Consider the following 24,887-nt stretch of genomic DNA (forward strand, 5'->3'; position numbering starts at 1 on the left):
TCTCTCTCTCTCTCTCTCTCTCGTTAGCCAATTCCTTGACGGCTTGCTAATCGGGCTCCCAATCATCGGTCGCTTTGATGCGACCTCTCTGCGAAGCCGCTACCGCCATGTCATCTAAAGGCAACGACAGGAGTTTTCCCCTCTCTTGTGTCTCCACCCCTCAAGCCCGGCTCTTTCCGCTTTCCCTTTTGAGGAAACGAAGGGCGGGGTGTGTGTGTGTGTGGAAGAATTGCGCTCGGGCAACCATAGCAACGGCGAGAGGAGGTTTTTTTTTTCTCTTCTTCTTCTTCTCCTTCCCCCTCCTCTCGTTCCGACGGTCGGGAGCGCCGATTGGTGGAGAGGCCGGTCTAGGCGTACGTCTTTTTTTTTTTTTGCGTTTCCGGCTGAAGGGAAAGAAGCGGAGGGGGCGGAGGGGACGGAGCGCGAGGCGTTGCAGTTGCTCTGCCTCCGAAATAGGATTTAGAGGGGGGGCTATTTAAAAAAACACAACTTGGTGGAGGGGGTGTTGAAGAAGCTGCCAGGGAGCTTCTGCGGCCTACCTCCTGTCCATGGTGGCGGTAAAGCCGCAGCCCTGACGAGGGTAATGGGCAGGAGGACCTTTCCCTCCAGCAGTTTACCTCAGAGGCCAACCCAACTGCTCGCTCCCCGCCTTTCCACCTGTCAGCCAAGAACACCTGTCCCCTCACCGCGGCCCGCCATGCTCCCCTGGTAAGTAGCCGCCTGCTGGGTTGGGTTGCCTTGCGCTTTGTTGGCTCCCTTATGTCAGCTCCTGGGGCCTCCGTGACTGGGAGCGCTGGGGATTAGGGTCCCCGGAGCGGTTGAGGTTAGGGAGACGATCCAAGTTCGTGTGTCCCATCCCGTCTCCCCCGCCGCCCCCCCCAGCTCTAGGGCCGTCTGTCACCGGAACCTGCCTACTTACTTCGCCGGCCTGTCGTGGGATCGGCCTGTGCTTCCCGTGTCCTGGGAGGCCGATCCCCTCGTTGGAACAGCTGATTCCCCCCAAAGCAAGAGTGGCCCCCCATTTTTTTTTTGTTCCCTCCCCGGAAGAGTTAAAACTTGGGTGTTTTTTTCCCTGAGGGTCATTGGCGATTATGCTGTCAGTCATTTATTTCTGTTATTGACCAGCGAAACAGAACCAAGAGTCAGGTTTAACTTACTGAACACCAAAAGAACCTCTACAGCACAGAAATTGACTAAACAATCTACGAAATCATATAACAATCCAAGTAAAACTGCCAGTTTAAGAATTGGGGTGTGTGAAAATAGAGTAAGGTTTCATGCCGTGTATAGACTGTGAGGCAATTAAGTATTTGTGTTGCTCACACCATTATTGTCTGTTAGTGAATACAATTTACAATTCTTTTTATTATTCTGTTGCCTTTCCGTACTCTTAACTTGATTTTTACACCACTCATAATACTTTGGAGCGAGGCGATTTATAATTCTTATAAATAAATAAACCTACCTGGAGTTCACAAACAAAGGGATGATGATGACCCTTGACCTGCAATGTCTGAACTGAAAAGTTTATATAGTCATGGGTAGCAGAGACAGATGTGCCTGGCCATAGCTTCCTGCACCACTCAAAGCATTTCTGCAGGTTATGGAAACTTAGAAATTTGGACATTGGTTAATCAGCCCTCCAAGGTTTTCAGGGCCACTGTCTCTTTCGTACCCCCTTTGCAAAAGATGCTGAAGATTGAGTCTGGGACCTGATTTAACATAGCATAGTTGCCACTGAAGAGTTGATAGTTGTTAGTTACAGAACTAACAATTAGCTTGGGTGCTTATTTAACAAATTTAGAGAATACAGCTCCTACAACCTGTTAAAGTTATTGTACAAAACTGAACTAGTGCAGAACACTGATGTCTATATCATATATTCTGTTTGTCTTTTATTAAAGTGAAAATACAGGAAATTAATTTGGTACTGTTTTGTGGAAGGAATTGAAACTGGGTTTGTTGCATAACAATTAGGAAAAACAGAAACAGCGTTGTTTTAAGGAGCCCATATAGCAGTTATGTTGGGTGTAGATTGCTTTTAGGCCCTTGCTATGGATATTGTTAGTTTGTATTGGTTTTCGTATGTTCTTTTTATGGTTTGATAGTATTTTCTTGTAGTTGTTTTAATTGTAAGCCACCCAGAGTCATGCGGTTGAGATGGGTGGCTATATAAGTCAAATGAATTTAAAATTAACAGTCAAATGAGAACTTATTTCCAACAAATATGATTTGTTCTTTAATATATATGCAACCTTTCCTCCTGGAGCTCCATGCACTGTATCCATCTTGAGTGAATTAATATAATCCATGCTGAACATCAGTAGGAAGACAGAAATGCTCTATGTCTTCAGAAATGCTAGGGTACACTCTGGCTGAAAGCTGAGTCTTATTTTTATGGATTAAAATTATCAGATTTAATATTTGAGCCTGCTTTTTCTTTTAACTAAATAGCTCTTATACTGTCTATTGTTATTTTGATAGGTAGGTACCTATTTAGCTAGATAAGTACTTACCGATCAAAGGAGACTATGTCTCTGTAGATTGCTGTCAGCGGTGGATTGTACTATTTTGACTGGAAATATTTATCTACTTCTGTTGCACTAGAGTTTTCCAATGGCGTTATATTTTGATTTTCTTTATGAGTTACTTTTCTGGACTTTCCTTTTATCCTATCAGAGCCTGCCCAACAGTTGCTCACAGAGACCCAAATAGTAGATTCTGTGATAGACAGGACGAATTCTAATTTAGAAATCAGATTTTTTTAAAAAATAAATTGATTTAATTTCTTTGAGGAGAAAGAAACTTCTTGGTTGTAAGTTAGGCTTTTATTTTAAATTTTGAGAAAAATCACTTTGAATATCAGAAATTTCAAAGTAGCATCCCTCAAATGTTAACTTTGTCAGTGGTTTAAGACTGAGGTACCTTTCAAATAAGGATATTTTGCTGGATACAAACATCTTTTTGGTTAAATATTTCAGAGTGTTAAAAGCTTCTCTAAGTGAGAAGTTGGAAGGGGTTTTTGTAATGAACAGTAAATTATGTTTTCTGTATTAAGAGCTTTACAATTGTGAAATAGAGTGTTCTGTTAAAACAGTAATGAACCTAAATTGAATCAAGTGAGCAATGGTATATTGATGAATAATGAATATGCATCCATTTGCATAGACACTGAGGGAAGCTTTTAAACTGTGCATAATAAGGAGTCCTTTTCCTTTATTAAAAAATCTGGCATGTTGATAAACAGATATTCATATGCTATATATGAAAGCATACCTTAACATTTTGAAATACCTTATATTTAATATATCTTCAGTGAATACTTTTAACATCCCCTTTGAATCAGCAGTGAGTACAAATGATAGTTCCAAGTATTACTTGGATAGCAAATTGTAATAGAAGATCATGCTTGAAGTATTTGTTTCATATTTGTAGGTCAGTGATACATTAATTCATTTGTTTCACAGACAGGTCATTATTACATTTATTTTTAAAACAGAACTTTATTGCTATTGTTGTATTTGCAATTTTAAGACCACAGATAATGCATTGAATATGTAAATAAATTTAGCAGAATGTTTGTTTCTTATTTGTTAAAAAAGTCTCAGTGATTCTCTCCTCACTTTAGTTCTAGTAGCAACTTCTTTTTGCTGGTGTCTTTCACCAGCAGTGTAGGGTGAAGTGACTAAGAAAAAAAATCAGTATGATCCCAAATGCTATTATTTTAATAAAGAAAAATTGGTGTTATTCATACATTGAATGTACTGAGTAATTTAGAATGTGATCCATACTTAAAAACATCCAGCAGCCAAAAAAACCCAACCCTCCAAGAGTTCTTTTACAGTTTGATCTCCTATGTATATCTTTAAACCATGCTATAACTCTTTAATTACAAGAAGCAAAGAACTGTTTTTTTATAACAGCCGCTGTCACGTTAATAAAAAGATTTAAAAAACAGCTGGAGTTAAAGTTTGCAGTCAGTGGTCAAAGGTCTAGATATATGATTACAACTAATACCTATTATGAAGTATTATACCAGATTAATATCTGGTTTTGCAACAAGGTTATATTCATTGTGCCACGTAAATACTGTAGACTTCCACATTTACAGAAGGCAGAACTGAACTTTGATCTCTTCCTGTGTTCTCAGGGTGTTTTAATGAAGGCAAGCATAGTAGCAGTGACCTAATTCTGTTAGTCATCCTAGAGCAAAACATAAAATTGGATGCAAGATATAGATGAATTCAGCAGTGTTATGATATAGCTAGACTAGACAGCTTGCTGTCATAATTTAATGACTACCTGCCATACATGGGAGTTCAAGCTGTCATATGTCTTCCAGCATTGTTGACTCCTAATGCAAGCTGAAAATGTACCCTAGAATCCTCTGCAGTATTTCAGGAGCTTTTCAGGTGAACTTTCTGTTCATGTTCTGTTCAGCCACTGCAGAAGCTTTGCACTGATTTTGGCATGGCCAATCTCTTATGTAATCCAGTAATGTGATGAACAGGCTATCCAAGTCATCAGGAACAAACTTCTATGTTTTTCTCTAAGATAATAATACCAATCTAACCCAGTGCTTATTGTCATGTGGATACATTATTCTATATAGGAAAGAAAAGGGAATTTTACGATGTTTCAGTATTTAAATTGATGTAACAATATCCAGAGCTAAATTGTTAGTAGATTCTGGAACCAGCAAAATTTACTAGTGAGGCAGTTCAAATGCAGTAATAAAGTTCCCTAAGATTGTAGCTGCCTCTTATTATAATTTTGTCTCGTTTTTCCCTCCACTGTTCATTTTCAATGGTGAATACAATAACCAGATTATAAAATTTGCTTTGTTTTGGGAAAGAACCAAAGTTTCAAGTTACATCCGATTTTCGGTTCCAGCAACTAAATACAACAGTTTTGCTAGTGACCCTACCAGACAATGCAAACCTTTGTGGTACAAGAAAAAGTGGAGGGGCATCTTCTCTTCATCTATGTTATGATCTCTTCACCAAAGTATACACTTTTGCAACACATGGACTGTACTGTAGTTATTTTACCAATAGAAGAGAATAAAGCTCATGGTTGCACTTTGAGCTTGGTTGTTTTCCTTTTTACATGTTTTTGCTTTTGTTACCCAACTAGCTAACATCCTCAGTGCTTGAAGGGAGTGGGATTTGCTCTCTATTTATACTGTTAGTCAGGGTGTTGTTTCTCCTTGGTAGTTCCGTGGTTGGGCAGTTGTTTGCTGCTTGGTTCAGTTGGTAGTTCCTTGATTGTTTACTGCTTGTTAGGTCTTAATCCTATTTTCTGTATGTTATTTCAGGATAGGTAGTCCTTCACTTACAGCCACAATTGAGCCTTACATTTCTGTTGTTAAATGAGATATTTTTGTTAAGTGAGTTTTGCCCCATTTTAGAACTTTTCTTGCCACAGTTAAGTGAATCACTGCAATTGTTAAATTAGTAATCCAGTTGTTAATGAATCTGGCTTCCCCATTGACTTTTCTTGTCAGAAGGTTACAAAAGATTATCACATGACCTTGGGGTCACAGCAACTATCATAAATATGAACCAGTTGCCAAGCTTCTGAATTTTGATCTCATGATCATGGTGATGCTGCAAAGGTCATAACTGTGAAAAATGGTCATAAGTTAAAATTTTCAATGTTGTTATGAATTTGAATGGTCACTAAATGAATTGTTGTAAGTTGAGAATTAACTGTAGCTATTTTTTTCTATAGGCATAAGACTAGAAAAATTCACTGAGAGTTAAAATAAAGGTTCTTGATAGAATTATTCTTTCTATTCTCCAGATCCCTTGTAATGAATACATAGAAAAGGCAAGATATAAATGCCCAATGCAAGTTTAAGAACATGCCAGAAACCAATACAATTTATACAGTACAGGTGGTCCTCAACTTATAACAGTTCATTTAGTGACTGAAGTTACAACAACAATAAAAAGTGACTTATAACCATTTTTCACACTTATGACCGTTGCATCATTCTCACGGTCACATGATTTACATTCAGATGCTTGACAACTGGTTAATATTTATGATGTCCCCGGGGTTCATGTGATCATCTTTTGGGATCTACTGACAAGCAAATTCAATGGGGAAGCTAGATTCACTTAACAACTATGTCACTGATTTAACAACTGCAATGATTCATTTAACAAATGTTGCAAGAAAAGTCATAAAATGGGCAAAACTCAATAAATTTCTCACTTAGCAATATAAATTCTGGGCTCAATTATGGTAATATATCAGCAAGCAAAGGATTGCAACTTTATCTAACCTTTTCTAATTTTTCTAGTAGAAAGAAAGCTCAGGTCTTACTTGGCTAAGATTACTTTTCCATTGCATTTCAACTTGTTGCTTGCTCCAATTTTTGTCTTGTTTTCTGGCTGCTGCTAGGAAGTACAAATAAGCATTTAGTTCCACCTGTTTAGCAGATAGACTATATTTGTGGAAGCACAGGTAGAACTAGAAGTCTCTGCATGGATGCTTTTAATTTTCAAACAGTGGCTAAAACCTCCATTTAAAAGCCATTGAATTAGCATGCTTTGCTTTGAGTTTGCTTGTATTGCATAATTTCATAATATGCCACTGTTCCCAAATGTGGGCTAGTTTCAGTACTGAGTATTTGATATGTGAACACAGCTGGCCATCAGTAAACAAATGTCAAGCAGGCAGCCTTCAGAATTATGTAGGCAACTATTTTGAAAAAAATAGAATTTGCCACATGTAGTTTTCCTTGCATTTATTTGTTTCATGTTTGAAGATTAACTGATTTTATATCTCATCATGTGGCCATAGGGGACCCTGCCTTTAACCTCTAAACTATATACCAATTAAGACAGCTGTATGGGATTTTTAAAGATAAATTCTGGAGCAAATCTTAGAATTTAATTATAAATAGTAGAAACTGTTTTTTATGTTTGAGTGTGTGTATTCATTGTCTCAATACACAGGTATAATTGTTTTCCAAAAGTGATTGTAGTTGGAGATCAAAATATTTAAAAGCAATTTGTATATCATTTATATTTATAGAGTTCTGTGTCTGTCTGCAAAGGCCATGGAGAAGAGTTTGGAAAGCAGTTTCAGCACCAGCTTTTTGGACTCACTGGTACTCTTCTTTAGAAAATCTGCCAAGTGTCTGGGCCATCTTCCTCTACCAATCTATATATTTGTCTGCCTCAGTGCCCTCTCTTTCTGTACAGGTGAGACTCTATGCTTCTTTCCAAGATATTTACAATTGTGAATGAATAAGGGTATATCAATCTATGCAATATAAACATATTTGATTAATGTTCTATGAATTGTTATCAATTTAAAGCTTATGCACACCCATTGTTAAGATTGACATTGTAGAAGGAAAGCCATATTGGTCTATTATTAGTCAACAATCAGAAGTATCTGGTAGCATCTTGTTACTGTAAGAAATTTTATTAAGTGCATATACATATGTCTTTTAAAGCGAGCTGTTGTTTCTGAAAGGTGTTGCCTTTTAATAAATGTTGTAAATATGACTGCACCTTGAATATCATTATCTTAAAAATTGTCTCTTGAGATACTTTTAAGCAGGAGTTAGACATACAGCTTCCCACATTGTATGATTTTTAGCCAAGGTTTGTTAAGTTGGCACTTTATCTATCTACGCCTTCAAACCATCTGTGTGCTCTGAGTTTTCACACAGTGTTTTTTCTCCTTTTGAAATACAAAGCTCTAAATGAGCGTGTCTGCTTCTTGGGAGCGTTTGGGTATACATCTTCCAATATAAAATACATGGCAAACGATGCCAATTATGTATGTTGTATGTAATTAATATGTAGTGCTTTTTGTATGTAATTAATATAGTGCTTTTCTATTCCAGGTACTTTTTTTCTTTCCACTAATGTATATGTATACACACACACACACACACACACACACACACCATTTCTAAGTAGGACAGGGGTTGTCCTATGTGCCACACAAAACTCTGATGAGGGGCTATAGCAGGGGTGTCAAACTCACGTCATCACATCGTTGTCACATGACATATTGTGACTTTCCCCCCCTTTGCTAAACCAGGCATGAGCGTGCCCAGCATCCGGCCCGCTGGCTACGAGTTTGATAGCACTGGGCTATAGGGATATGTAAGACTGTTTTGGAGAGAAATAGAAAAGGTAAATACTTAGCAGGAAATATTTAACTTTCAAATTAATTCCAGAATCTTATAAAGATACCATAGACGCTTTCTACCTTTACATTCTCATGTAAATAATTTTGATATAACAAAGAGATTAAAAAGCTTTAAGGCACATAGGAAATATTGGGAAATTAAATGAAATATCTAAATAAAAGTTGTTAACAGGTTCTTTTAGTAAATGATAAGGACATTGTACAAAGACTTAACTGTAATTAGTTATTAAGAACTACAACAATATGATTCAGAAATAGAGTTAAAATGGCTAAATAGTTGGGTTTGGTTTAAGATTCTTGATATAATCTTCCCTTATATAATGCTATTGGGTTCAAAAACACACCTGTAAGCTGTGACTCCCAAAGTGGCCCTGAAAATGGAAGGAGGGAGCTTGTATCACATACTCGAATACAGTTCATCAGTCTGGAACCCTCATTACGTATCTGATATTAACACAATTGAGAAAGTCCAGAAATATTTCACAAGAAGAGTTCTCCACTCTTCTACTCGTTGTAGAATACCTTATGCCACCAGACTTGAAATTCTAGAACTAGAAAACCTTGAATTACGCCGTCTTCGGTCTGACTTAAGTATGGTATATAAAATCATACATTGCAATGTCCTACCTGTCAATGAATACTTCAGCTTCAACCATAACAACACAAGAGCACACAATAGATACAAACTCAAAGTAAACCGCACCAAACTTGATTGCAGGAAATATGACTTCAGCAATAGAGTGGTCAATGTCTGGAATACTCTACCCGACTCTGTAGTCTCTTCCCCAAACCCCAAAAACTTTAACCTTAGACTGTCTACTATTGACCTCACCCTTTCCTAAGAGGTCTGTGGGGGCGTGCATAAGCGCACCAACGTGCCTACCGTCCCTGTCCTATTGTTTCTCTTATTCTTTTATTTTTCTTATATGTACCCATTTCATGTATTCACAACTATGTATACACTTATACTTATTATCTTGTAAACAATTGGCAAATCAAATAAATAAATAAAATAAATAAATAAATGTTGACATACAAAACCACACAGATCAAAGACTCAGTGGAAAAAAAGAGAAGGAGCTTTACTTTGTATTTGCAAGGGAAAAAAAGAGGTATTGCAAGGAGAACTCTTGGAGAATAAGTCAATGTTATGGCCTATGGAAAATTCCTAGGATAATTTCTTAAACCCTTCTCAAAATAGTGCAGCATTTTATCTCAATTAATTGCTTTTACAAAAATATTTTCTTCTAAAAAAATCTTATTAACTGCAAAAACTGATATCTTGAGAGAAGGCTCTTAAACTGACATTATTCTATTTGAACTCGTTATGTTAGTGGATAGCACAGTAAAAATCTCTTTTCTTCCTCACCTCTGGTAAATTATCTGGTGTCTTTTCTGACATTCAGTAACTGGTAAAATTAAGTTGATATACAATGCAGTAAGTGAGTCATTGGTCTTTAGTATTGCACATACAAAAACAGTTGATTTTAAAGTCTCTTGGATTTATTCTTATTTTTGGTTGGGATACACAGTAAAAGTAGAAATCACAAATTATTTAGTTTGAATGCCTGTGTTTATTTCTTTGAGATTAGTTTTCTGTTTCCTAAATTCCACAAAATTATGTTTCAATGCTGTCTTTTTCTTGGTGTATTTTTAAAAATGTAAATCAATTACCATATTTCAAGAATATCCTAAATGCAGAACTAAGATACAGTTGAAGGATAATACCTTGTACTACAATGCTATTGCCTGCTTCTCAAACATATTGTTTGTGCTAAAGAGTCGTCATAATTCTTATCTTGCAAATACCTTTCCTTGTTTTCTTTAATTTTTCTCCTTCCTCTACAAATGTTTAAGCTTTTGTGAGGAAAATGTTCACAACATTATGACCTTGTTTCACTAAAAAATATTCTTACAATGACATTTTTATTCCAGACTACTGTGTTCCAAATTTTGTGCAGATTTCAAAATATATACCAAAAGTTTTCTGACAAGCTAAGCCAGAAAACTTTCATAAAGTTTCAATTTTTTAAAAAAAGTACTTGAGAAGGGTTTCTCTAGCAGATTGTACTGGCACAGTCTGTCTCAACCTCTCTCCTTTCAAAATGAATAAATGTATTCTTGCAATAGACAAACTTCTGTTCCCTCCTGGACAAGTGGATATTGTCTAGCGCTTAGTGTATTGCGCATTAAAAAGTCCTGATTGTTTTCAAACAGTGATGTGATTCTAAATTGTTAAAATCAGCATTTTTCCAGGTTTCCATTTTTCCTCTCTTGAAATTAAATATACTTATGTAAAGGAGGAATTTATTAATATGCCCAACTGCTTTTTCTCTAAGTTGATTTTATTTTAAATCTAGAATTAATATAAGAATAATAACACAGGATGAACTATTATCATTATATCAGTGATATCCAGCTGTGATCTCTGCTGGGTACAAGTGATGCTGTAAAGGTGCCTAGCTAGTGCTAGAGGCTGTGTGGGTCTTAGTGGAGATGAAAAGATTGGGGACTCAACTCTAACAAGATTGATTTCTCTAGTTCTTGAGCTCTACAAAGTTGGTGCATAATCTGGGAGTCAGCCTCGATTCACAACATCTGCTCAAGGAGAAGATGGCAACATAGGAGGGACTTTGCACTGATCCATCTTCTGTGCCAATTGTGCCCATTCCTGGATCAGGAGACTGTGCTCACAGTTACTCATATCCCAGTCAGTTCCCACCTGGATGATTGCATTGTCCTCTGCTTGGGGCTGCCCTTGAAAACCATTCAGAAGCTTCAAATGGTCTAGATTAATGCAGCGATGTGCACAGCTTTGGATGCAATGAAGTTTGACTGTGTAACATCTTTGCTTTGTGTGTTACACTGCCTCCCAATAGGCTTACAGGTATACTTCAAGATGCTAGTTGTCACACTTTTAAAGCCCTATATGGCATAAGGCCAAGATACTTGCAGGACTGCTTATCTCCAATGGTTTCTGCCCGTCTCATCGGAATTGGCAGGGTTGGTGTGGTCTGGATCCTTTCAGAAGAACAAGACCTGCACGGTCCCTTCCAACTCTGCTCTTCTGTTAAACATCTTACAGGACCCAGGGGATGTGTTTTTCCTGTGCAGTGCCTGCCCTCCTCCCAGAGATCTGAATGGTCCCAATCCTGCCGGTCTTTTGGATGGCTGTAAAACTCTGGCTTTTCCTATCGGCATTAAGCTGGATTTTTAATTGATCCCAGTAGAGGTGTATATCATAATTATAATTGAAAATGAGTAAGAAGCCTCAAATAGGTAGCATTTATTTGTGTCCAGGTTGTGCATTCATGAGGCTCTTGAAACCTGACCCCATATCTTATGTAGACCTCAGTACTTAAAAGATTCCTCTGTCTCTCTCCTTTAAAGGCCTATGTTAAAGCTGTCACGTAAGCTGTAGAGATTTTATGATGTGACTCTCTAATAGACAAGCTTATTTCCTGCTTGGTGATTATTCAGGATGTCTAACATGACATGTGATCACCGTATATTAAAGCAAGCAAAACTGCATATTAAAGCAAAGCTGATCACCTGAGACTCGGAAGGCAGAGAATAGCTGGGGGCAGGGCCAGTCAGAGGTGGGATTTGCCGGTTCTACGAACTGCTCAAAATTTCCACTACCGGTTTTCCAGAACTGGTCAAAACCTGCTGAATGCCACCTCTGGTGCCAGGATAATGTTGCAGGATCCAATTTGGGTCGGTCACCGGGACCAGAAGTTTTGTCTTCTGGGCTTCTTCTAGCAGAGCAAAGTGTCCTGAAGATGGGCTCCAGCACGTCAGAAAGCTTGGAAGAAAAAATCTCTGGTCCTCATGACTGACCCAGCTTAGATCCTTATGAGATATAATAATTTATGCTTTATATAAATGACCTCTGTGATCATATTAAGAGCAACTGCGTTCTGTTTGCTGATGATGTAAAGCTATTTAACACCACTGACAATACTGCTACCCTTCAAAATGACCTCAACTATGTGTCAGAATGGTCAAACAAATGGCAACTTCAAATCTCAACAAACAAATGCTCTGTCTCACATATCGGCAAAAAAAATCAGCAAATAAAATGTAAGCTGAATAATCAAGACCTTGTTGATGACCCTAACTATGTCAAGGACCTTGGAGTACTCCTCTCTAATGATCTAAGTGCTAGAGCCCACTGTAACTACATAGCCAAAAAGGCATTAAGAGTTGTTAACCTAATCTTACGTAGCTTTTTCTCTGGTAATATTACATTACTAACTAGAGCATACAAAACATTTGCTAGACCAATACTTGAATATAGCTCATCAGTCTGGAATCCGCATTACATAATGGATATTAATACAGTTGAGAAAGTCCAGAAATATTTCACAAGAAGAATTCTCCACTCCTCTACTTATAGCAGAATACTTTATGCCACCAGACTTGAAATTTTAGACCTAGACAACCTAGAACTATGCCGCTTTTGGTCCGATCTAAGTATAGTACATAAAATTATCTACTGCAATGTCCTACCTGTCAATGAATATTTCAGCTTCAACCACAACAATACAAGAGCAAACAATAGATACAAACTCAAGGTAAACCGCACCAAACTTGATTGCAGGAAATACGACTTCAGCAACAGAGTGGTCAATGTCTGGAATACTCTACCTGACTCTATGGTTTCTTCCCCAAACCCCAAAAACTTTAATCTTAGACTGTCTACTATTGACCTCACCCCTTTCCTAAGAGGTCTGTAAGGGGTGTGCATAAGTGTACCAACATGCCTACTGTCCCTATCCTATTGTTTCTTTTTTATTCATATCCATTTCATGTATTCATAACCATGCTTATACTTATACCTGTTATCTAATACTTGCTTGACAAATAAATCAAATAAATACAAACAAAATAAATAATAAATAAATATAGTTGAACATTAATTCACAGATTCCTTTACACCAGTCTTCCCATCCTGATGCTCTCTTCCGTACCGACCAACTCTGTAAATTGTTGAATTTTCTTCTGGTGTTTGTTAAATGTCTTTTTCAAAACCAGAGCAAATTCCAGAAATTCATTTCTTTTATAATATGGTTTTATTGTGTGTAGTATTGTATGTTGTTTCGGCCAAAACACAAGAGAAAAAATACTCTCTGTTGTGGCCAAATAGTTTAAAAGTTAGATGCTGGAATAGGGACAGAGAAACTCAGGTTGAAGTCCAGCATTAGGTACAGAAGCCAGCTGGGTGACTTTATGCCCATTTTCTCTCATCCCTAATCAACATCAGATCTGGAATAAGCTCACTTGAAAACAACTCCCTTGTTGTCTCATGCATTATAAATTTCACTCAGAGAGCTTAGTACAAAACAAACTGGAACTTGGTGAAGACAAATGCTAACATAAGCACAACAGATAATGGCCACAAACCAAAAACTTTAAAATTAAGCATTTTAAATATGAGGCAGCTGGCAAGAAAATATAATTAGGAATATTTTGCTTTGCCTAACTATATTCAGAAGTTAAATCTCTTCCTTTCATTTCCTCCCTAACATTCCTTCTTCAAGCTGGCAAGAATGTTGTGTCCTCTTTTTAATTACACTGTAATGAATTGTTAGGACGCTTGACGGATTAATAAATGCAATTGGCAAATACAACATCTTGTAAGAATTTAAATTGTTCTTTGCTGCAAGTTAAATTTGCCCCTTTGTGTGCTGGGGCCCTGGTGAATTTGCAATAAATTCTGGCTGCCCGTTTCCCCAATGTTAAGGACATTCTTTTGTTTTAGTTCAACTATTGTGTTTTAGATGAATTTTAAAGACAGCCTCCCTTTCCTTTCCCTTTTCCCTTTCCCTTTCTTCCTTCTTTCCTTCTTTCCTTCCTATTTTTGATCATTAGGTTAAAGATTATGGAGCATTCATTGACCAATGAATATTAATAACAAATTTGTAAATTTCACAGTACTCTTTTGCAATATTTAAGCACACTATAAGCATACTATATTCAAATACTTTTCATTAATTTTTTTTTCATCCTTACAATAGTCCTGTAAGACATGGTCAATATCTTCTTATTATGGTTCATCACAGTTCAGACTGGATTTGGCATTTTTGTTGTCCTATCGAATCCTTCCCAAGGACAGATAGGTCCATCCCAAGGACCTGCAATAAACAGATATTAATGTTTAGGGTGTTAGAAATATCATCACAGAATGTAAGCTATTCAGTGTAAAGCTGCCTTTTGCAATTGACTGATGGTGAATTTGTCAACGCCGATGGTGTTCAAGTGGAACTCCAGCTGTTTTGGGATTGCACCCAAGGCACCTATTACTATTGGTACTATCTTTGCTTCCTTTTGCCACAAATTTTCTGTTTTTATTTTGTTATCTTCTCCAAATCTATCTTTCTCTTCTACCATATCCAAATACTGCCACGTCCACTATCCAGATTTTTTTGACTTTTTTATTGGCAGGTACCTGCCTGTCTGTTGGAATTCCAAGTCCCAGAGCACTTTAACTTGTTCATTTTATATTACTTTCTCAGTTTTATTGTCATAATAGTCAGTTTAGTGTAGTAGTTAAGGCACCAGGCTACAAACTAGGAGATTGTGAGTTCTAGTCCTACATTAGACATGAAAGTCAGCTGGGTGACTTTTAGTCAGTCACTCTCAGCCAAATTCAACTGAAAGGATTGTTGTTGTGGAGAAAATGGGAGGGAGAAATATTAGGTGTTAGGAGTCTGTGGTGGCGTAGTGATTAGTATGCAGTATTGCAGGCTGACTCTGCCCACTCTGCCAGGAATTCGATCCTGACTGGCTCAAAGTTGACTTAGCCTTCGTCCTTCCGAGGTTGGTAAAATGAGGATCCAGATTGTTGGGGGCTTAGAGAGGGCTGTAAAGCATTGTGAAGTGGTATGTAAGTCTTAAGTGCTATTGCTATGTTAGCCACCTTGATTTGTCTATCAAAAGGTAAGATATAAATAAAATACATATTCTTAAGTGTTGTAATGAGGATAAAGGATGATACTGAAAGATTTTCCCAGGGCCAACTTACCGGTAATTGAATTGACATTTGATGCAAGATACATTTCATACAAGAACTTTCCAGTTCATTACAATTTGAGATTAGGAGATTAGGAAAGAAAAAATGCAAAGAAACATAAGCATAGAAACTATGCCCTTCTATTTAATATTTGCCTTTCTATTTTTGCCTTTCATTTTGATGCAATCAAAATCTTATGAGCTTAACTTCTGGTGTAATAATTAGCACAACACTGAAAACTGCAGGAAAAATCTATAATGCTTATTTCTGTAGCAAAGAAGGAAAATGCCTGTTATTCAGAAATAGACTGCAGGATGGAGGAAGAGAAAAACATTCAGGTGCTTTCTAATTCAGTTAAACTAAGGGGGGAAAAATCCCTTTCCTTTCTTTCAGTCAGGTGAAAACTGATCCCAGGGTAGTTCAATGGGGATTTGGCAGTACAATGAAGTTCAAGATAAGAACACTAAACCTTTCTCTCCACTCCCAAATTCAGTGTGTAATTGGCTATCCTGGGAGCCTGGGTAGAAAACAAGATCTAACTGTCTTCCTGTTAGTGATAGGAATTCAGAGTGCTCCAAAATGAATGGATATGATTCTGTAATCATGACTTGTAGTGGTTGCACTGTGTTTATATTTTTTCCCCTGAAATCAACCTTGCAGTATATTTAACAGAATAACAGAGTTGGAAGGGACCTTGGAGGTCTTCTAGAATCTAGTCCAACCCCCTGCTCAGGAGGTCTTATATCATTTCAGGCAAATGGCTGTCCAGTCTCTTTTTAAAAGCCTCCAGTGATGGAGTACCCACAACTTCTGAAAGCAAACCGTTCCACTGGTTTACTGTTCTCATCATCAGGAAATTTCTCCTTAGATTTGGATTCCTTCTTTCCTTGGTTAGTTTCCAACCATTACTTCTTATCTTGCTTTCGGTTGCTTTGGAGAATCAATTCCCTCCCCCCTTTGTGGCAGCCCCTCAAATATTGAAAAGACTGCTATCATGTCGCTGCTCGTCCTACCTTTCACTAGACTAGACATACCCAATTACTGCAACCCTTCTTCATATGTTTTAGCCTCCAGTCCCCTAATCATCTTTGCTGCTCTTCCCTACACTCTTTCCAGAGTCTTATTTCCAGACTCCAGAAATTACTTATTTGAGTAATGCAACTTAGAGGGGGCATCTGGAAAAAAAAATTGGAGGACTGGTGCAGTGAATGGCCACAAAACCTCATAAGAGAGGTTGGATGTTTACTAGCTCAAACAGTGGAGATACTGCAGCATAATCTGACAAAGGTAATAACTCTACATATTGTCTGAACAAGAATCAAATAAGGAACAATTAAAGGGGGTTCAAGTTATTGTGCTTATTCAACTTTCTGGGCCATAGTAGAGAATTGAGAAACAACAGAAGAATGATGCAGGTAAAAGACTAAAATTATTCAAATGCTATTAGTGGAAGATAATTAACTTCAGGGCTGTGATCTGAAGAATCTCTGATGGAGTGGAATCTCTAGCTAGAGTGGGGAGGTATGAAGAGGGTGTTGAGCTTAGAGTCCTTACATCGCAGAAAGCATCAGATTGAAGCCTTATCTGACTGTTCCCTAGAGAACGCAATCAGCCTGGTGAAATTCTGGTAAATGAACATTGCAAGAATACAGTGATAACTGTCGATCATCTCACATTCTGCTTCTGGTTCCTTGTGCCTGACACCTGATCGACTGCTGGCACAAAATGAGTTGTATTTCACAGGACTGATAAAAATATATCTGGCTTAATCAAGAGGGCGTTAAACTGAATTCTCTGGTGTTGTGAAAAAGAAAATAGTGATGTAAGGAACTTGGATAAATCCTTGCACTCAATAGAGGAAAATGGATATGCTTTTTTAAAATATGACCTACTTAACTCAAATAAAACAAATCACTAATAACATTGGCTCACAAGCTTCACACCTTTGTTTTCTGTATGTTCAGAACACAAGAAGTAAGCAGGATGAGCTTGAACTCTTGAGTACAGGAAAGTAATTTCATAGCAATGAAAGCGCTTGTGGAACATAGCAGTTGGCGGATACAGCTGTTAAAGAGAAGAAAAGCAATGGAAAGGGAGGTGAAATTGCACTGTGCATTAAAAATATCCGTGCTTCCCCAAAGAATCAATGAATGAACTTTCAAAAATGTATAAATTATTGTACATGTACTTTACTGTACAAATTACATGTGGTTGTTGTTATTGACTATTGCTTACACAACCAGGATGAAGGATGCTTTCCAAACTAAATCTTTCAAGGAGTCATGAAGCAGTAGTGATGGAGAACTTTGATTACCCAAGAAATGTGCAGTATATCAGCTGCTTCGTGAAAATGACAAAATGCTAAAAGATAAGAAAGAAAAAGTGGAACTGCTCAACTGCTCCTCTTGCTTGTTTTTCTAGAAGAGTTTACACAATTGTAAAAAACAAGATTAAGGGCCAGAACCTTAGTTTGAGACTGACAGAAACCGTCTATTTCCTTTGGGTTTAAATCTCCAGGGCCTAATTAACTAATTTATTAATTGAGAGGGAGTAAGAAACTTGCCAAACTTTTATGTATGTTATCTTTTGAATAATTCTGGAGAACAGTATCAGGGGATTAGGAAAAGACAAATATTATCTGTATCTTGAAAGGAAAATCCAAGAAACCATACACCAGGCATTAAAAAGCAGAAGTCAGCTTGCATTGTCAAGACAAAATCTTATGCGGCTAACACCTATTTTTTTTTTGTTAGTTATTGTAATGCTATAGATGTAATACATTTAGATTTCAGTTTGACAAAGCATCTTATGACTTTCTGATTAGTAAGCTAATTAATTTGACATAATGTATCATGACAGTTAATTGGATACATGCCAGTTCAAAATTCATAGTGCTTATTTTCTTCTTCTTCAATAGTCTTTTATATGGTAGTAACATCGTTATAAAGCCTACATAGAATATTAAATAATAGTATGTAATACAGTACCAAGGATGACAGTTCACATTTCAGGTTCAGACTCCAAAAGATGCTTTGAGCATGCAGGAGCATAGATGTTTGTCAGGAAAATAAGTGGCTTGAGCTGATTATATACATGCCACATGGTGCTGGGAAATGTTGAGGTCACTTTAATGTGTTCCAGGCAGTTAGGTATTTGTGGGTGAAGATGGGAAGCATATTTTACTTTTGTATCAGTTTATATTCAAGTATGCACAGGGAAGAGTTTTTCTCCCATCTTTTCAGCTCAAAGGAGATACATCCCATAATATCTCTTAAGAGTAGTGTTGCAAAAACTCTTGGTGTTATTTGTGATAAAATGGATAGCACAGGAGAAAAAAATTCCTCCCAATAGGTTAGGTTGGTGAGATAGAAAACATCTCAGCACTGTCATTTCATAAGGTTGGGAAAAATAAATCTATTCTCTTGAGAAATCAGGTATTTCCATCAAATTATTTACAGAGAAACAGAGTTAAATTTATTTATTAATGTCCATCTAATTTTCCATTCTTCTGTAGTTCAGAAATATGGGCCTTTTAAATTACATATTATTAATTACAATGTTGTATTATTATGATGCTGAATCATTATCTGATTACCAGATTACAGTAGTGCAGTCAAAATCCTATAAGCAGTTGAACATAGGCGAATTAGTTGTTAGTATTCCTGACCTGATTTTAATCATTGTTTAGAAGTCTCGCAAAAAAGCAACAATCCTGGAATGGCATGAAAATATGGAGCCTTCTGATGGAGCCGAGATTAGAATTTCAAAACAGCCCTGTTTAGTCAGAGCTCCCTAGATAACTTTCATTTCTTTCTACTTATCATTTAACTTCATGTATCACAGTGAAATGCCACCATTGATTCATATTGAAGAGTAGGAGGGTTTTGTTTAGTTTTTATTCTTGGATTCCAATCCTCTTAATATAATGGTACAGTGAGAAAAAGCAATGTTCTGTTAAATAAATAGGCTGTAGTTACTGAGTGTAAAATATGCATGTATGACCTCATCATTTTTTAATGTAATGAGGAAAGAAAAGCATATTTTTGTCACTATTACAAAATCTGAATCAATGAAGAGGAATTTTTGTTTGTCACTAAATAGATGGAATTTATCACCTCACCTAAAAATGGCAGTGGCAACATTTTTTTTTTGCTCAGAAAGGAACTAATTATAATTCTAGTGATATATTGCTGTTACTGCACATTTCAGTTGGGAACTAAATAAGCTTATATACCTCAGTAGATTTGCAATAATTAGTGTAATACATTTGACAATAATTTCATGCCTGACAGCAAGCACGAGGTATGTTGAGAGGCAGTATGTTGCAGCTTCAGAAATATAGCTATTGAGTAAACTTTCTGGAACATTTTTTTCTATTGGAAAAATTCAATTACTGTTAGGCAAGATTGATTTATTGATTTTTTATTTATTTGACTGATAAGGCTGCCCAACTTCATAACGCAGTATCAGATTTGGGGCAGCAGACTTGTTAGTGGGTATTGGTGTTCTGACTCCACAATAGTATGTTCAAGAATAGTTCCTCCTTTCCTTTGTTATCTTTTAGCATTTTGCCGTTTTCATTGAGCAGCTGGTATACTGCTTCCTTTCTCGCCTTCTTATTTTAAACATAAACATTTGAACATAAGAGAGCATACTTGGTATAGCAGTTAAATTGCTGGCTCAAAATGATGAGATGTGAGTTTTAGTTCTCCCTTAGGCATGAAACCAATTGGGTGACTGGGCCAGTCACTCTCTCTCAGCCCAACCGAACTCACAGGGTTGCTGTTGTGGGAAAAATAGGAGGCAGGTGAACCAGGCATGTCCTCCACCTTGAGTTGACTAAAAATATATTAAAAAGGGTGAGATAAAAATAAAATGATGGCAACAACAACAATTTTTCTGGATAAGAAAAGGGAAACTAATTGATTTATTACCTTTGCTGTTGCTGTACAGGTGAGAAAACCAACCACTGGTGATCATTTTGCCTTCGTTTTTACTGCTTCTTTAATATGATTGTAATTTTATTTCTCTTTGCACAGATGGAAGCTGGAGCAGAAGTGCTTGCCAGTCTGGAAAGCCTTTGGAAGAGGGAAATGTGAGGTCATCAGATAGTGTCCAACTCCAGCTGCTAGAAGGATTGCACTCTATCCACTCTTGCCAAGCTGCTTGTTGTCAAACCCCAGCCTGTGATGCATTTTGGCTCATGGGCACTATCTGCATCCAGGTGAACTGTAGCAAGTCTCACAAGTGTCAGGAGATCAGAACTGACATGGTGGACCCCATCATGGTCTTTGTAACAAAATCTGATCTTGATGTAGATTCCCAACCTGCCAAAGAGAGGCAAGCCCATCTTCCCAAATGGTTGAACTGGAGGGAGAGTCATCAGAGTAAACCAAGGATCCAGAGGTCCTTCAGAGAGCTGCCTGCTCACGCATTCCATTTCGGAAATGTCCGGGGAAATCCTCTAAAGCGAGACCTGGACTCCGGTATTGGAAGCTCTATAAACCGTCCAGCTCCATCAGAAGCCTTGGATAGAATACCTACTACAGAACTACAGTCTTCAAGACCGGAAGCAAACCTTTCAGGAAACCATACTAAAATGGAAAAAACCTTCCTGCCAAATAATGATTCAAAAGAACAGAAACCCCAAAGCCCATCTTCTTCCAACAGCGATAACATGAACAGTGAGCATGACCTTGGTGGGAGTGGCTCCTTGGGGGTAAGTGAATCCCTAGAATGGCACTAATGCCACTCAATCCAATGGCAATGCAGAACTTCTATGACCTTGTTCTCTTGTTGTCTCTCTACTTTGACAGTTACCCATCTAGTTCACTTGGCTTTAAACAATCCATATTCTGTTGATCTATAGATGTATAGGGGATTGTTTGCTTTCAATAGCAGACTTTTAGAGTAGCATCTGTATTCTTTTCACCTGACAAAACTGGGTAAATCATACATATCTCTCTCTGAGCAAACCCTGAAGTAGGGAAGGCTGTGCTGGTTTGACCCAACGCCTCTCTAAAGTTAAGGCTGACCCTAACCCAGACCCTTGGCTACACATTTACCAGGTTTATTTTCAACTCTAGGGTAAAGAGAAAGTGTGGATTAATTTGCAGCCATCAGAATGCTTTCTATACCCCTCTGCAGTTGCAAGGTTGAGAATAAAGCTTATTGCTTATCAACATGTCTCTTCACACAGCAAAAATAGCAAACAGAACTATTAAAAGCTATAAATATGTTTCCATTTGTTGGCATATTGCTTCAAATGTTGCAGATAGTTGTTACTGAAACATTGTATCAAAATATAGCTTTTTATTGTAAATTACGTGTGCAGTACTCTTCCATTGTATTGTTTAACCATTCTATAGTAAAGTTTTCACTAAAAGTTTCCTGAATTGGGAAATAAAATTACTTATTTGTCAATTTGTATGGCCTCAATCACAGGATGACTCTAGGTGGCTTATATCATAGCATTAAAACATCAGATCAGTAACAGCCAGCAACAGACAAAATCAAAACAGTCCACAGCACATTAGGGAGAATATTCAAAGATATTCCTAATTAAAAGCTCCCTTTGAGGAGCAGACATCTCCTTCCTACCCCAGGGCGTGACAAAAAGCAAGGTTTTTGCAACTACAGAGAAGTCCAATAGCATCAGAATCATATCCTGCTTAACTTCACCTATTGCAAAACGAATGTAACTCTTGAAATCTGATCTTCCCATATAGCTGGTGCAGTATTTACAGACCTTGGTCACCTTGCAACTGAGACAGGAGAATTGCTAAACTTATGGAACAGGATATAGACCAGAGCCAAAGGACATTCTGGGAAATTTGGAAATGGCCCATTTTATATGGGAAACAGCTACCTGGCTTTGCTTTGTCCTTGCTATCCTTCTGCTGTCCTTTGACCTAGGAGTTGTTCAGCTTTTCTGTCTTAGCAAAGCCTTAACAACAACATGTCCCTTAAATTATAAACATCTGGCCTCTCACAAGAGTTTGTTACTTTGGTATGACAGAAAGACAACACTATGTTCCCTGTGCTGAATCCTTCCTGACCTGAGCAGTAAATGCACATTTCAGGGGAGTTCAACTGAAGCCTACTGCGTCCTCTTTTTTTAAACCACATCCTGAATTGTCATTTTTCTCTCTATGTTCTGATAATGACATTTTGCTGCAATTCCAGCCCATGTTCATAAGATGCTCTGGCAAAGGCTCATTTATGCCTTTTATAGGAAATTTCTATCACTTTCCAAGTTACCAAATGCTGGGCTTTGAAGGAATGTAAGATTTTCAGAAGCAAAAGTCTTTATAATGAAAATGTGAAAACCAGCCTTTCTTATCATTATGTAAGATTCAGTTGTGATCCTGACTTTTTAAGGGTCTCGCAAGGTTGCTGGTTTGCTTCTCAGGATAACTTAAAAGTGTGGCCTTATAGCACAACATTGTGCCATTTTTATGTTCTAGGAAAAGTTCTCTCAATTCATTGCTCCAATGAGCCTGGAAAAAAGTGTCTTGTGCAGTTAATTAGGTCTGTTGCCAGGAGAGAGCATTTTCAAAAGTGATTGAAGGATTATAAAAACCTTTCTGTTCCTGCTTTTCCTCATTGTACTTTACATTGCTGCTATAGAAGCTGCTAGTCTGAAACTGAGCATCTTATAACTGTAGGAGTGGTGGGGAAAAATGTAATTCTAAAGAATGGGGGAGAAGAAAATAATATGTATATTTTTAAAAACCAATGGTATACATATAATAGTAACGTTTTCCTGAGAGCAAGTTTGGTGGAGTGGAATCAGGCTAGAAACCTGATGAGTTCTGGTCCTGCCCTAGGCACAAAGTTAACTGGGTAAAACTTGAGCCAATATCTCTCCCCCCCCCCCCCAGGAAGAAGTCAGTGGCAAACTACTTCTGAAATTTTGCCAATAAAACTACAAGGGCTTCTCAAGACATTAGCCAGGAGTCAACACTGACTCAAAGGAACACACATAGAGACTATTTTAGCTACCAACATTGATTGATCAACTTTTACAGTAATCTAAGTAAGAGCAAACCATGAATTGAAAGAAATGAAGAAAATTTAAAATTATTATTTTGTTATCAGTGGAGAGATACTAAGGACTCCACAGATGCTAATCTTCATATAATAAGTTTAAGAAAAGAGGGATATATGTGCAGTTAATTATCATGGTGATGTTAAAACTTCTTCATGACCTTAATACAATGAATGTCCAAAGTGTTGTAGTTTGAAGTGGGAGGCAAAGGGGGTTACATTTTGGCTTATAGTGGAAAACTGAATTTTGAGAGATGCAAAAATAAAATTTCCTTGCAACAGAAACATTTGAGAAAACAATTTTGCCATGTATTATAAGAGATAAATTTAGAGTGCAGATTCCGTAGATATCAACTTCCTGTTCCACACTGCTATGTTTAAAAATATTGTTCTTGCATTAGTTTAATTAACAAAAAAATTAAGTACCTAACAGGATTAATAAAATAAGTCCAAATGTCGGCTTGAACTTGACAGTAGAGACTGATTAAACAAGAGAAATGTGAAGCATAGCTTGCTGATCAAAGTCAGTGCTGTTTCACTGCAGAAGGACTGCAGAAACAACCTATTAAAATTCTATGGTTGCTAAGATAGAAAAATAGTAGCTTTAGCTTTATTCCTAACATTTATTACAGCAGTCGCTTCTACTCTTCACTGACTAGTTTTTTCTGCTCCATGTTGTGGGGCAAGAAAAACGTGTCTATTTTATCCTATGTTTTCCTTTTCTATTTTCCAAAAGCCATATTTACACTGCATTTGTCTTTTTCTGGATACATTAGAATGTGCATTGAACCTCTGATAATATGACAAATGACAGGGAACACTGTTCATCCCAAAAATATGCTTAAAAATTAAGAGGAAGGGAATTGAGTTTTACCAGTAATGAGATACTGCAATTTGAGAGCTAGAAAAATACAGTTCCTAGAAAATAAACCTTATAAAAAGTAATATGTCCATTTATTGTATGTTAACTCTGCTTGTTACTTTGTCAATACAATGGTACCCTGGTACTCGACTGCTTTAAAACTCATTGAATTTGGTACTCAATGCATTTTGACGCAAATTTTTTGTCTCAGTACTCATTGTTTGGTATTCAATGCACAAGCTAGAACTTGTTAGTGTGGGCTGCCTTGTTAACTCACTACATTATTCCTTATGAGAAAAAAACATTTAGTACTCATAATTTTTAATACTCATTGCACCTCCTGGAACTAATTAACAATGAGCATCGAGATACCACTGTATCTAAATCAAAGCTAGATAAAACAACCTTTTATTTTGATTCAGAATTTGCTTAGTTTCTTAAATTATATTGGTATAGCTTTCAACTCCAAAGCCATTTAGGAGCAACAGAAGGTTTTTATAACTTGATATACAGAAAAATGGCAAAAAGCAGTTTGAATATTTAATTCACCAAATAGACAATTTCTGTCACTAGCTCTGGATCTGTATAGGTAGTTTGTTCTGTTGTATTGACATACCAGAGATTATCCAACTTGTCCTCCTGGTGCTATTTTCTCTCACTGCTTTGGTGACTGTGTTGGGAGAAGCAAGTGAAATTCTCACACAGTAACAGTTGGAATATATTTCAAAGACGAAGCACTATCAGCACCATTTTTGATGTCCAAACTAGGAGATGCCCCAA

The 24,887-nt window shown here is 37.2% G+C and overlaps 1 protein-coding gene across 1 annotated transcript in view; it reads left to right on the forward strand.

Annotated features, from left to right (window-relative positions):
- The first annotated feature begins 208 nt into the window (after positions 1–208).
- Positions 209–24,887, forward strand: part of KIAA0319L (KIAA0319 like) — a 53,278-nt gene continuing 28,599 nt past the window's right edge. Inside the window, exons 1-3 of the mRNA XM_026680640.2 lie at positions 209–708; positions 7,048–7,217; positions 20,236–20,915. Coding sequence (XP_026536425.2) covers positions 7,073–7,217; positions 20,236–20,915 — 825 coding nt within the window. The 5' untranslated portion in view covers positions 209–708; positions 7,048–7,072. The remainder of the gene's footprint in view (positions 709–7,047; positions 7,218–20,235; positions 20,916–24,887) is intronic.

Source organism: Notechis scutatus, chromosome 8 (genome assembly GCF_049901735.1).
Source record: "Notechis scutatus isolate UNSWTSFEM ecotype Mainland chromosome 8, rNotScu1.2, whole genome shotgun sequence".
Lineage (NCBI taxonomy): Eukaryota > Metazoa > Chordata > Lepidosauria > Squamata > Elapidae > Notechis > Notechis scutatus.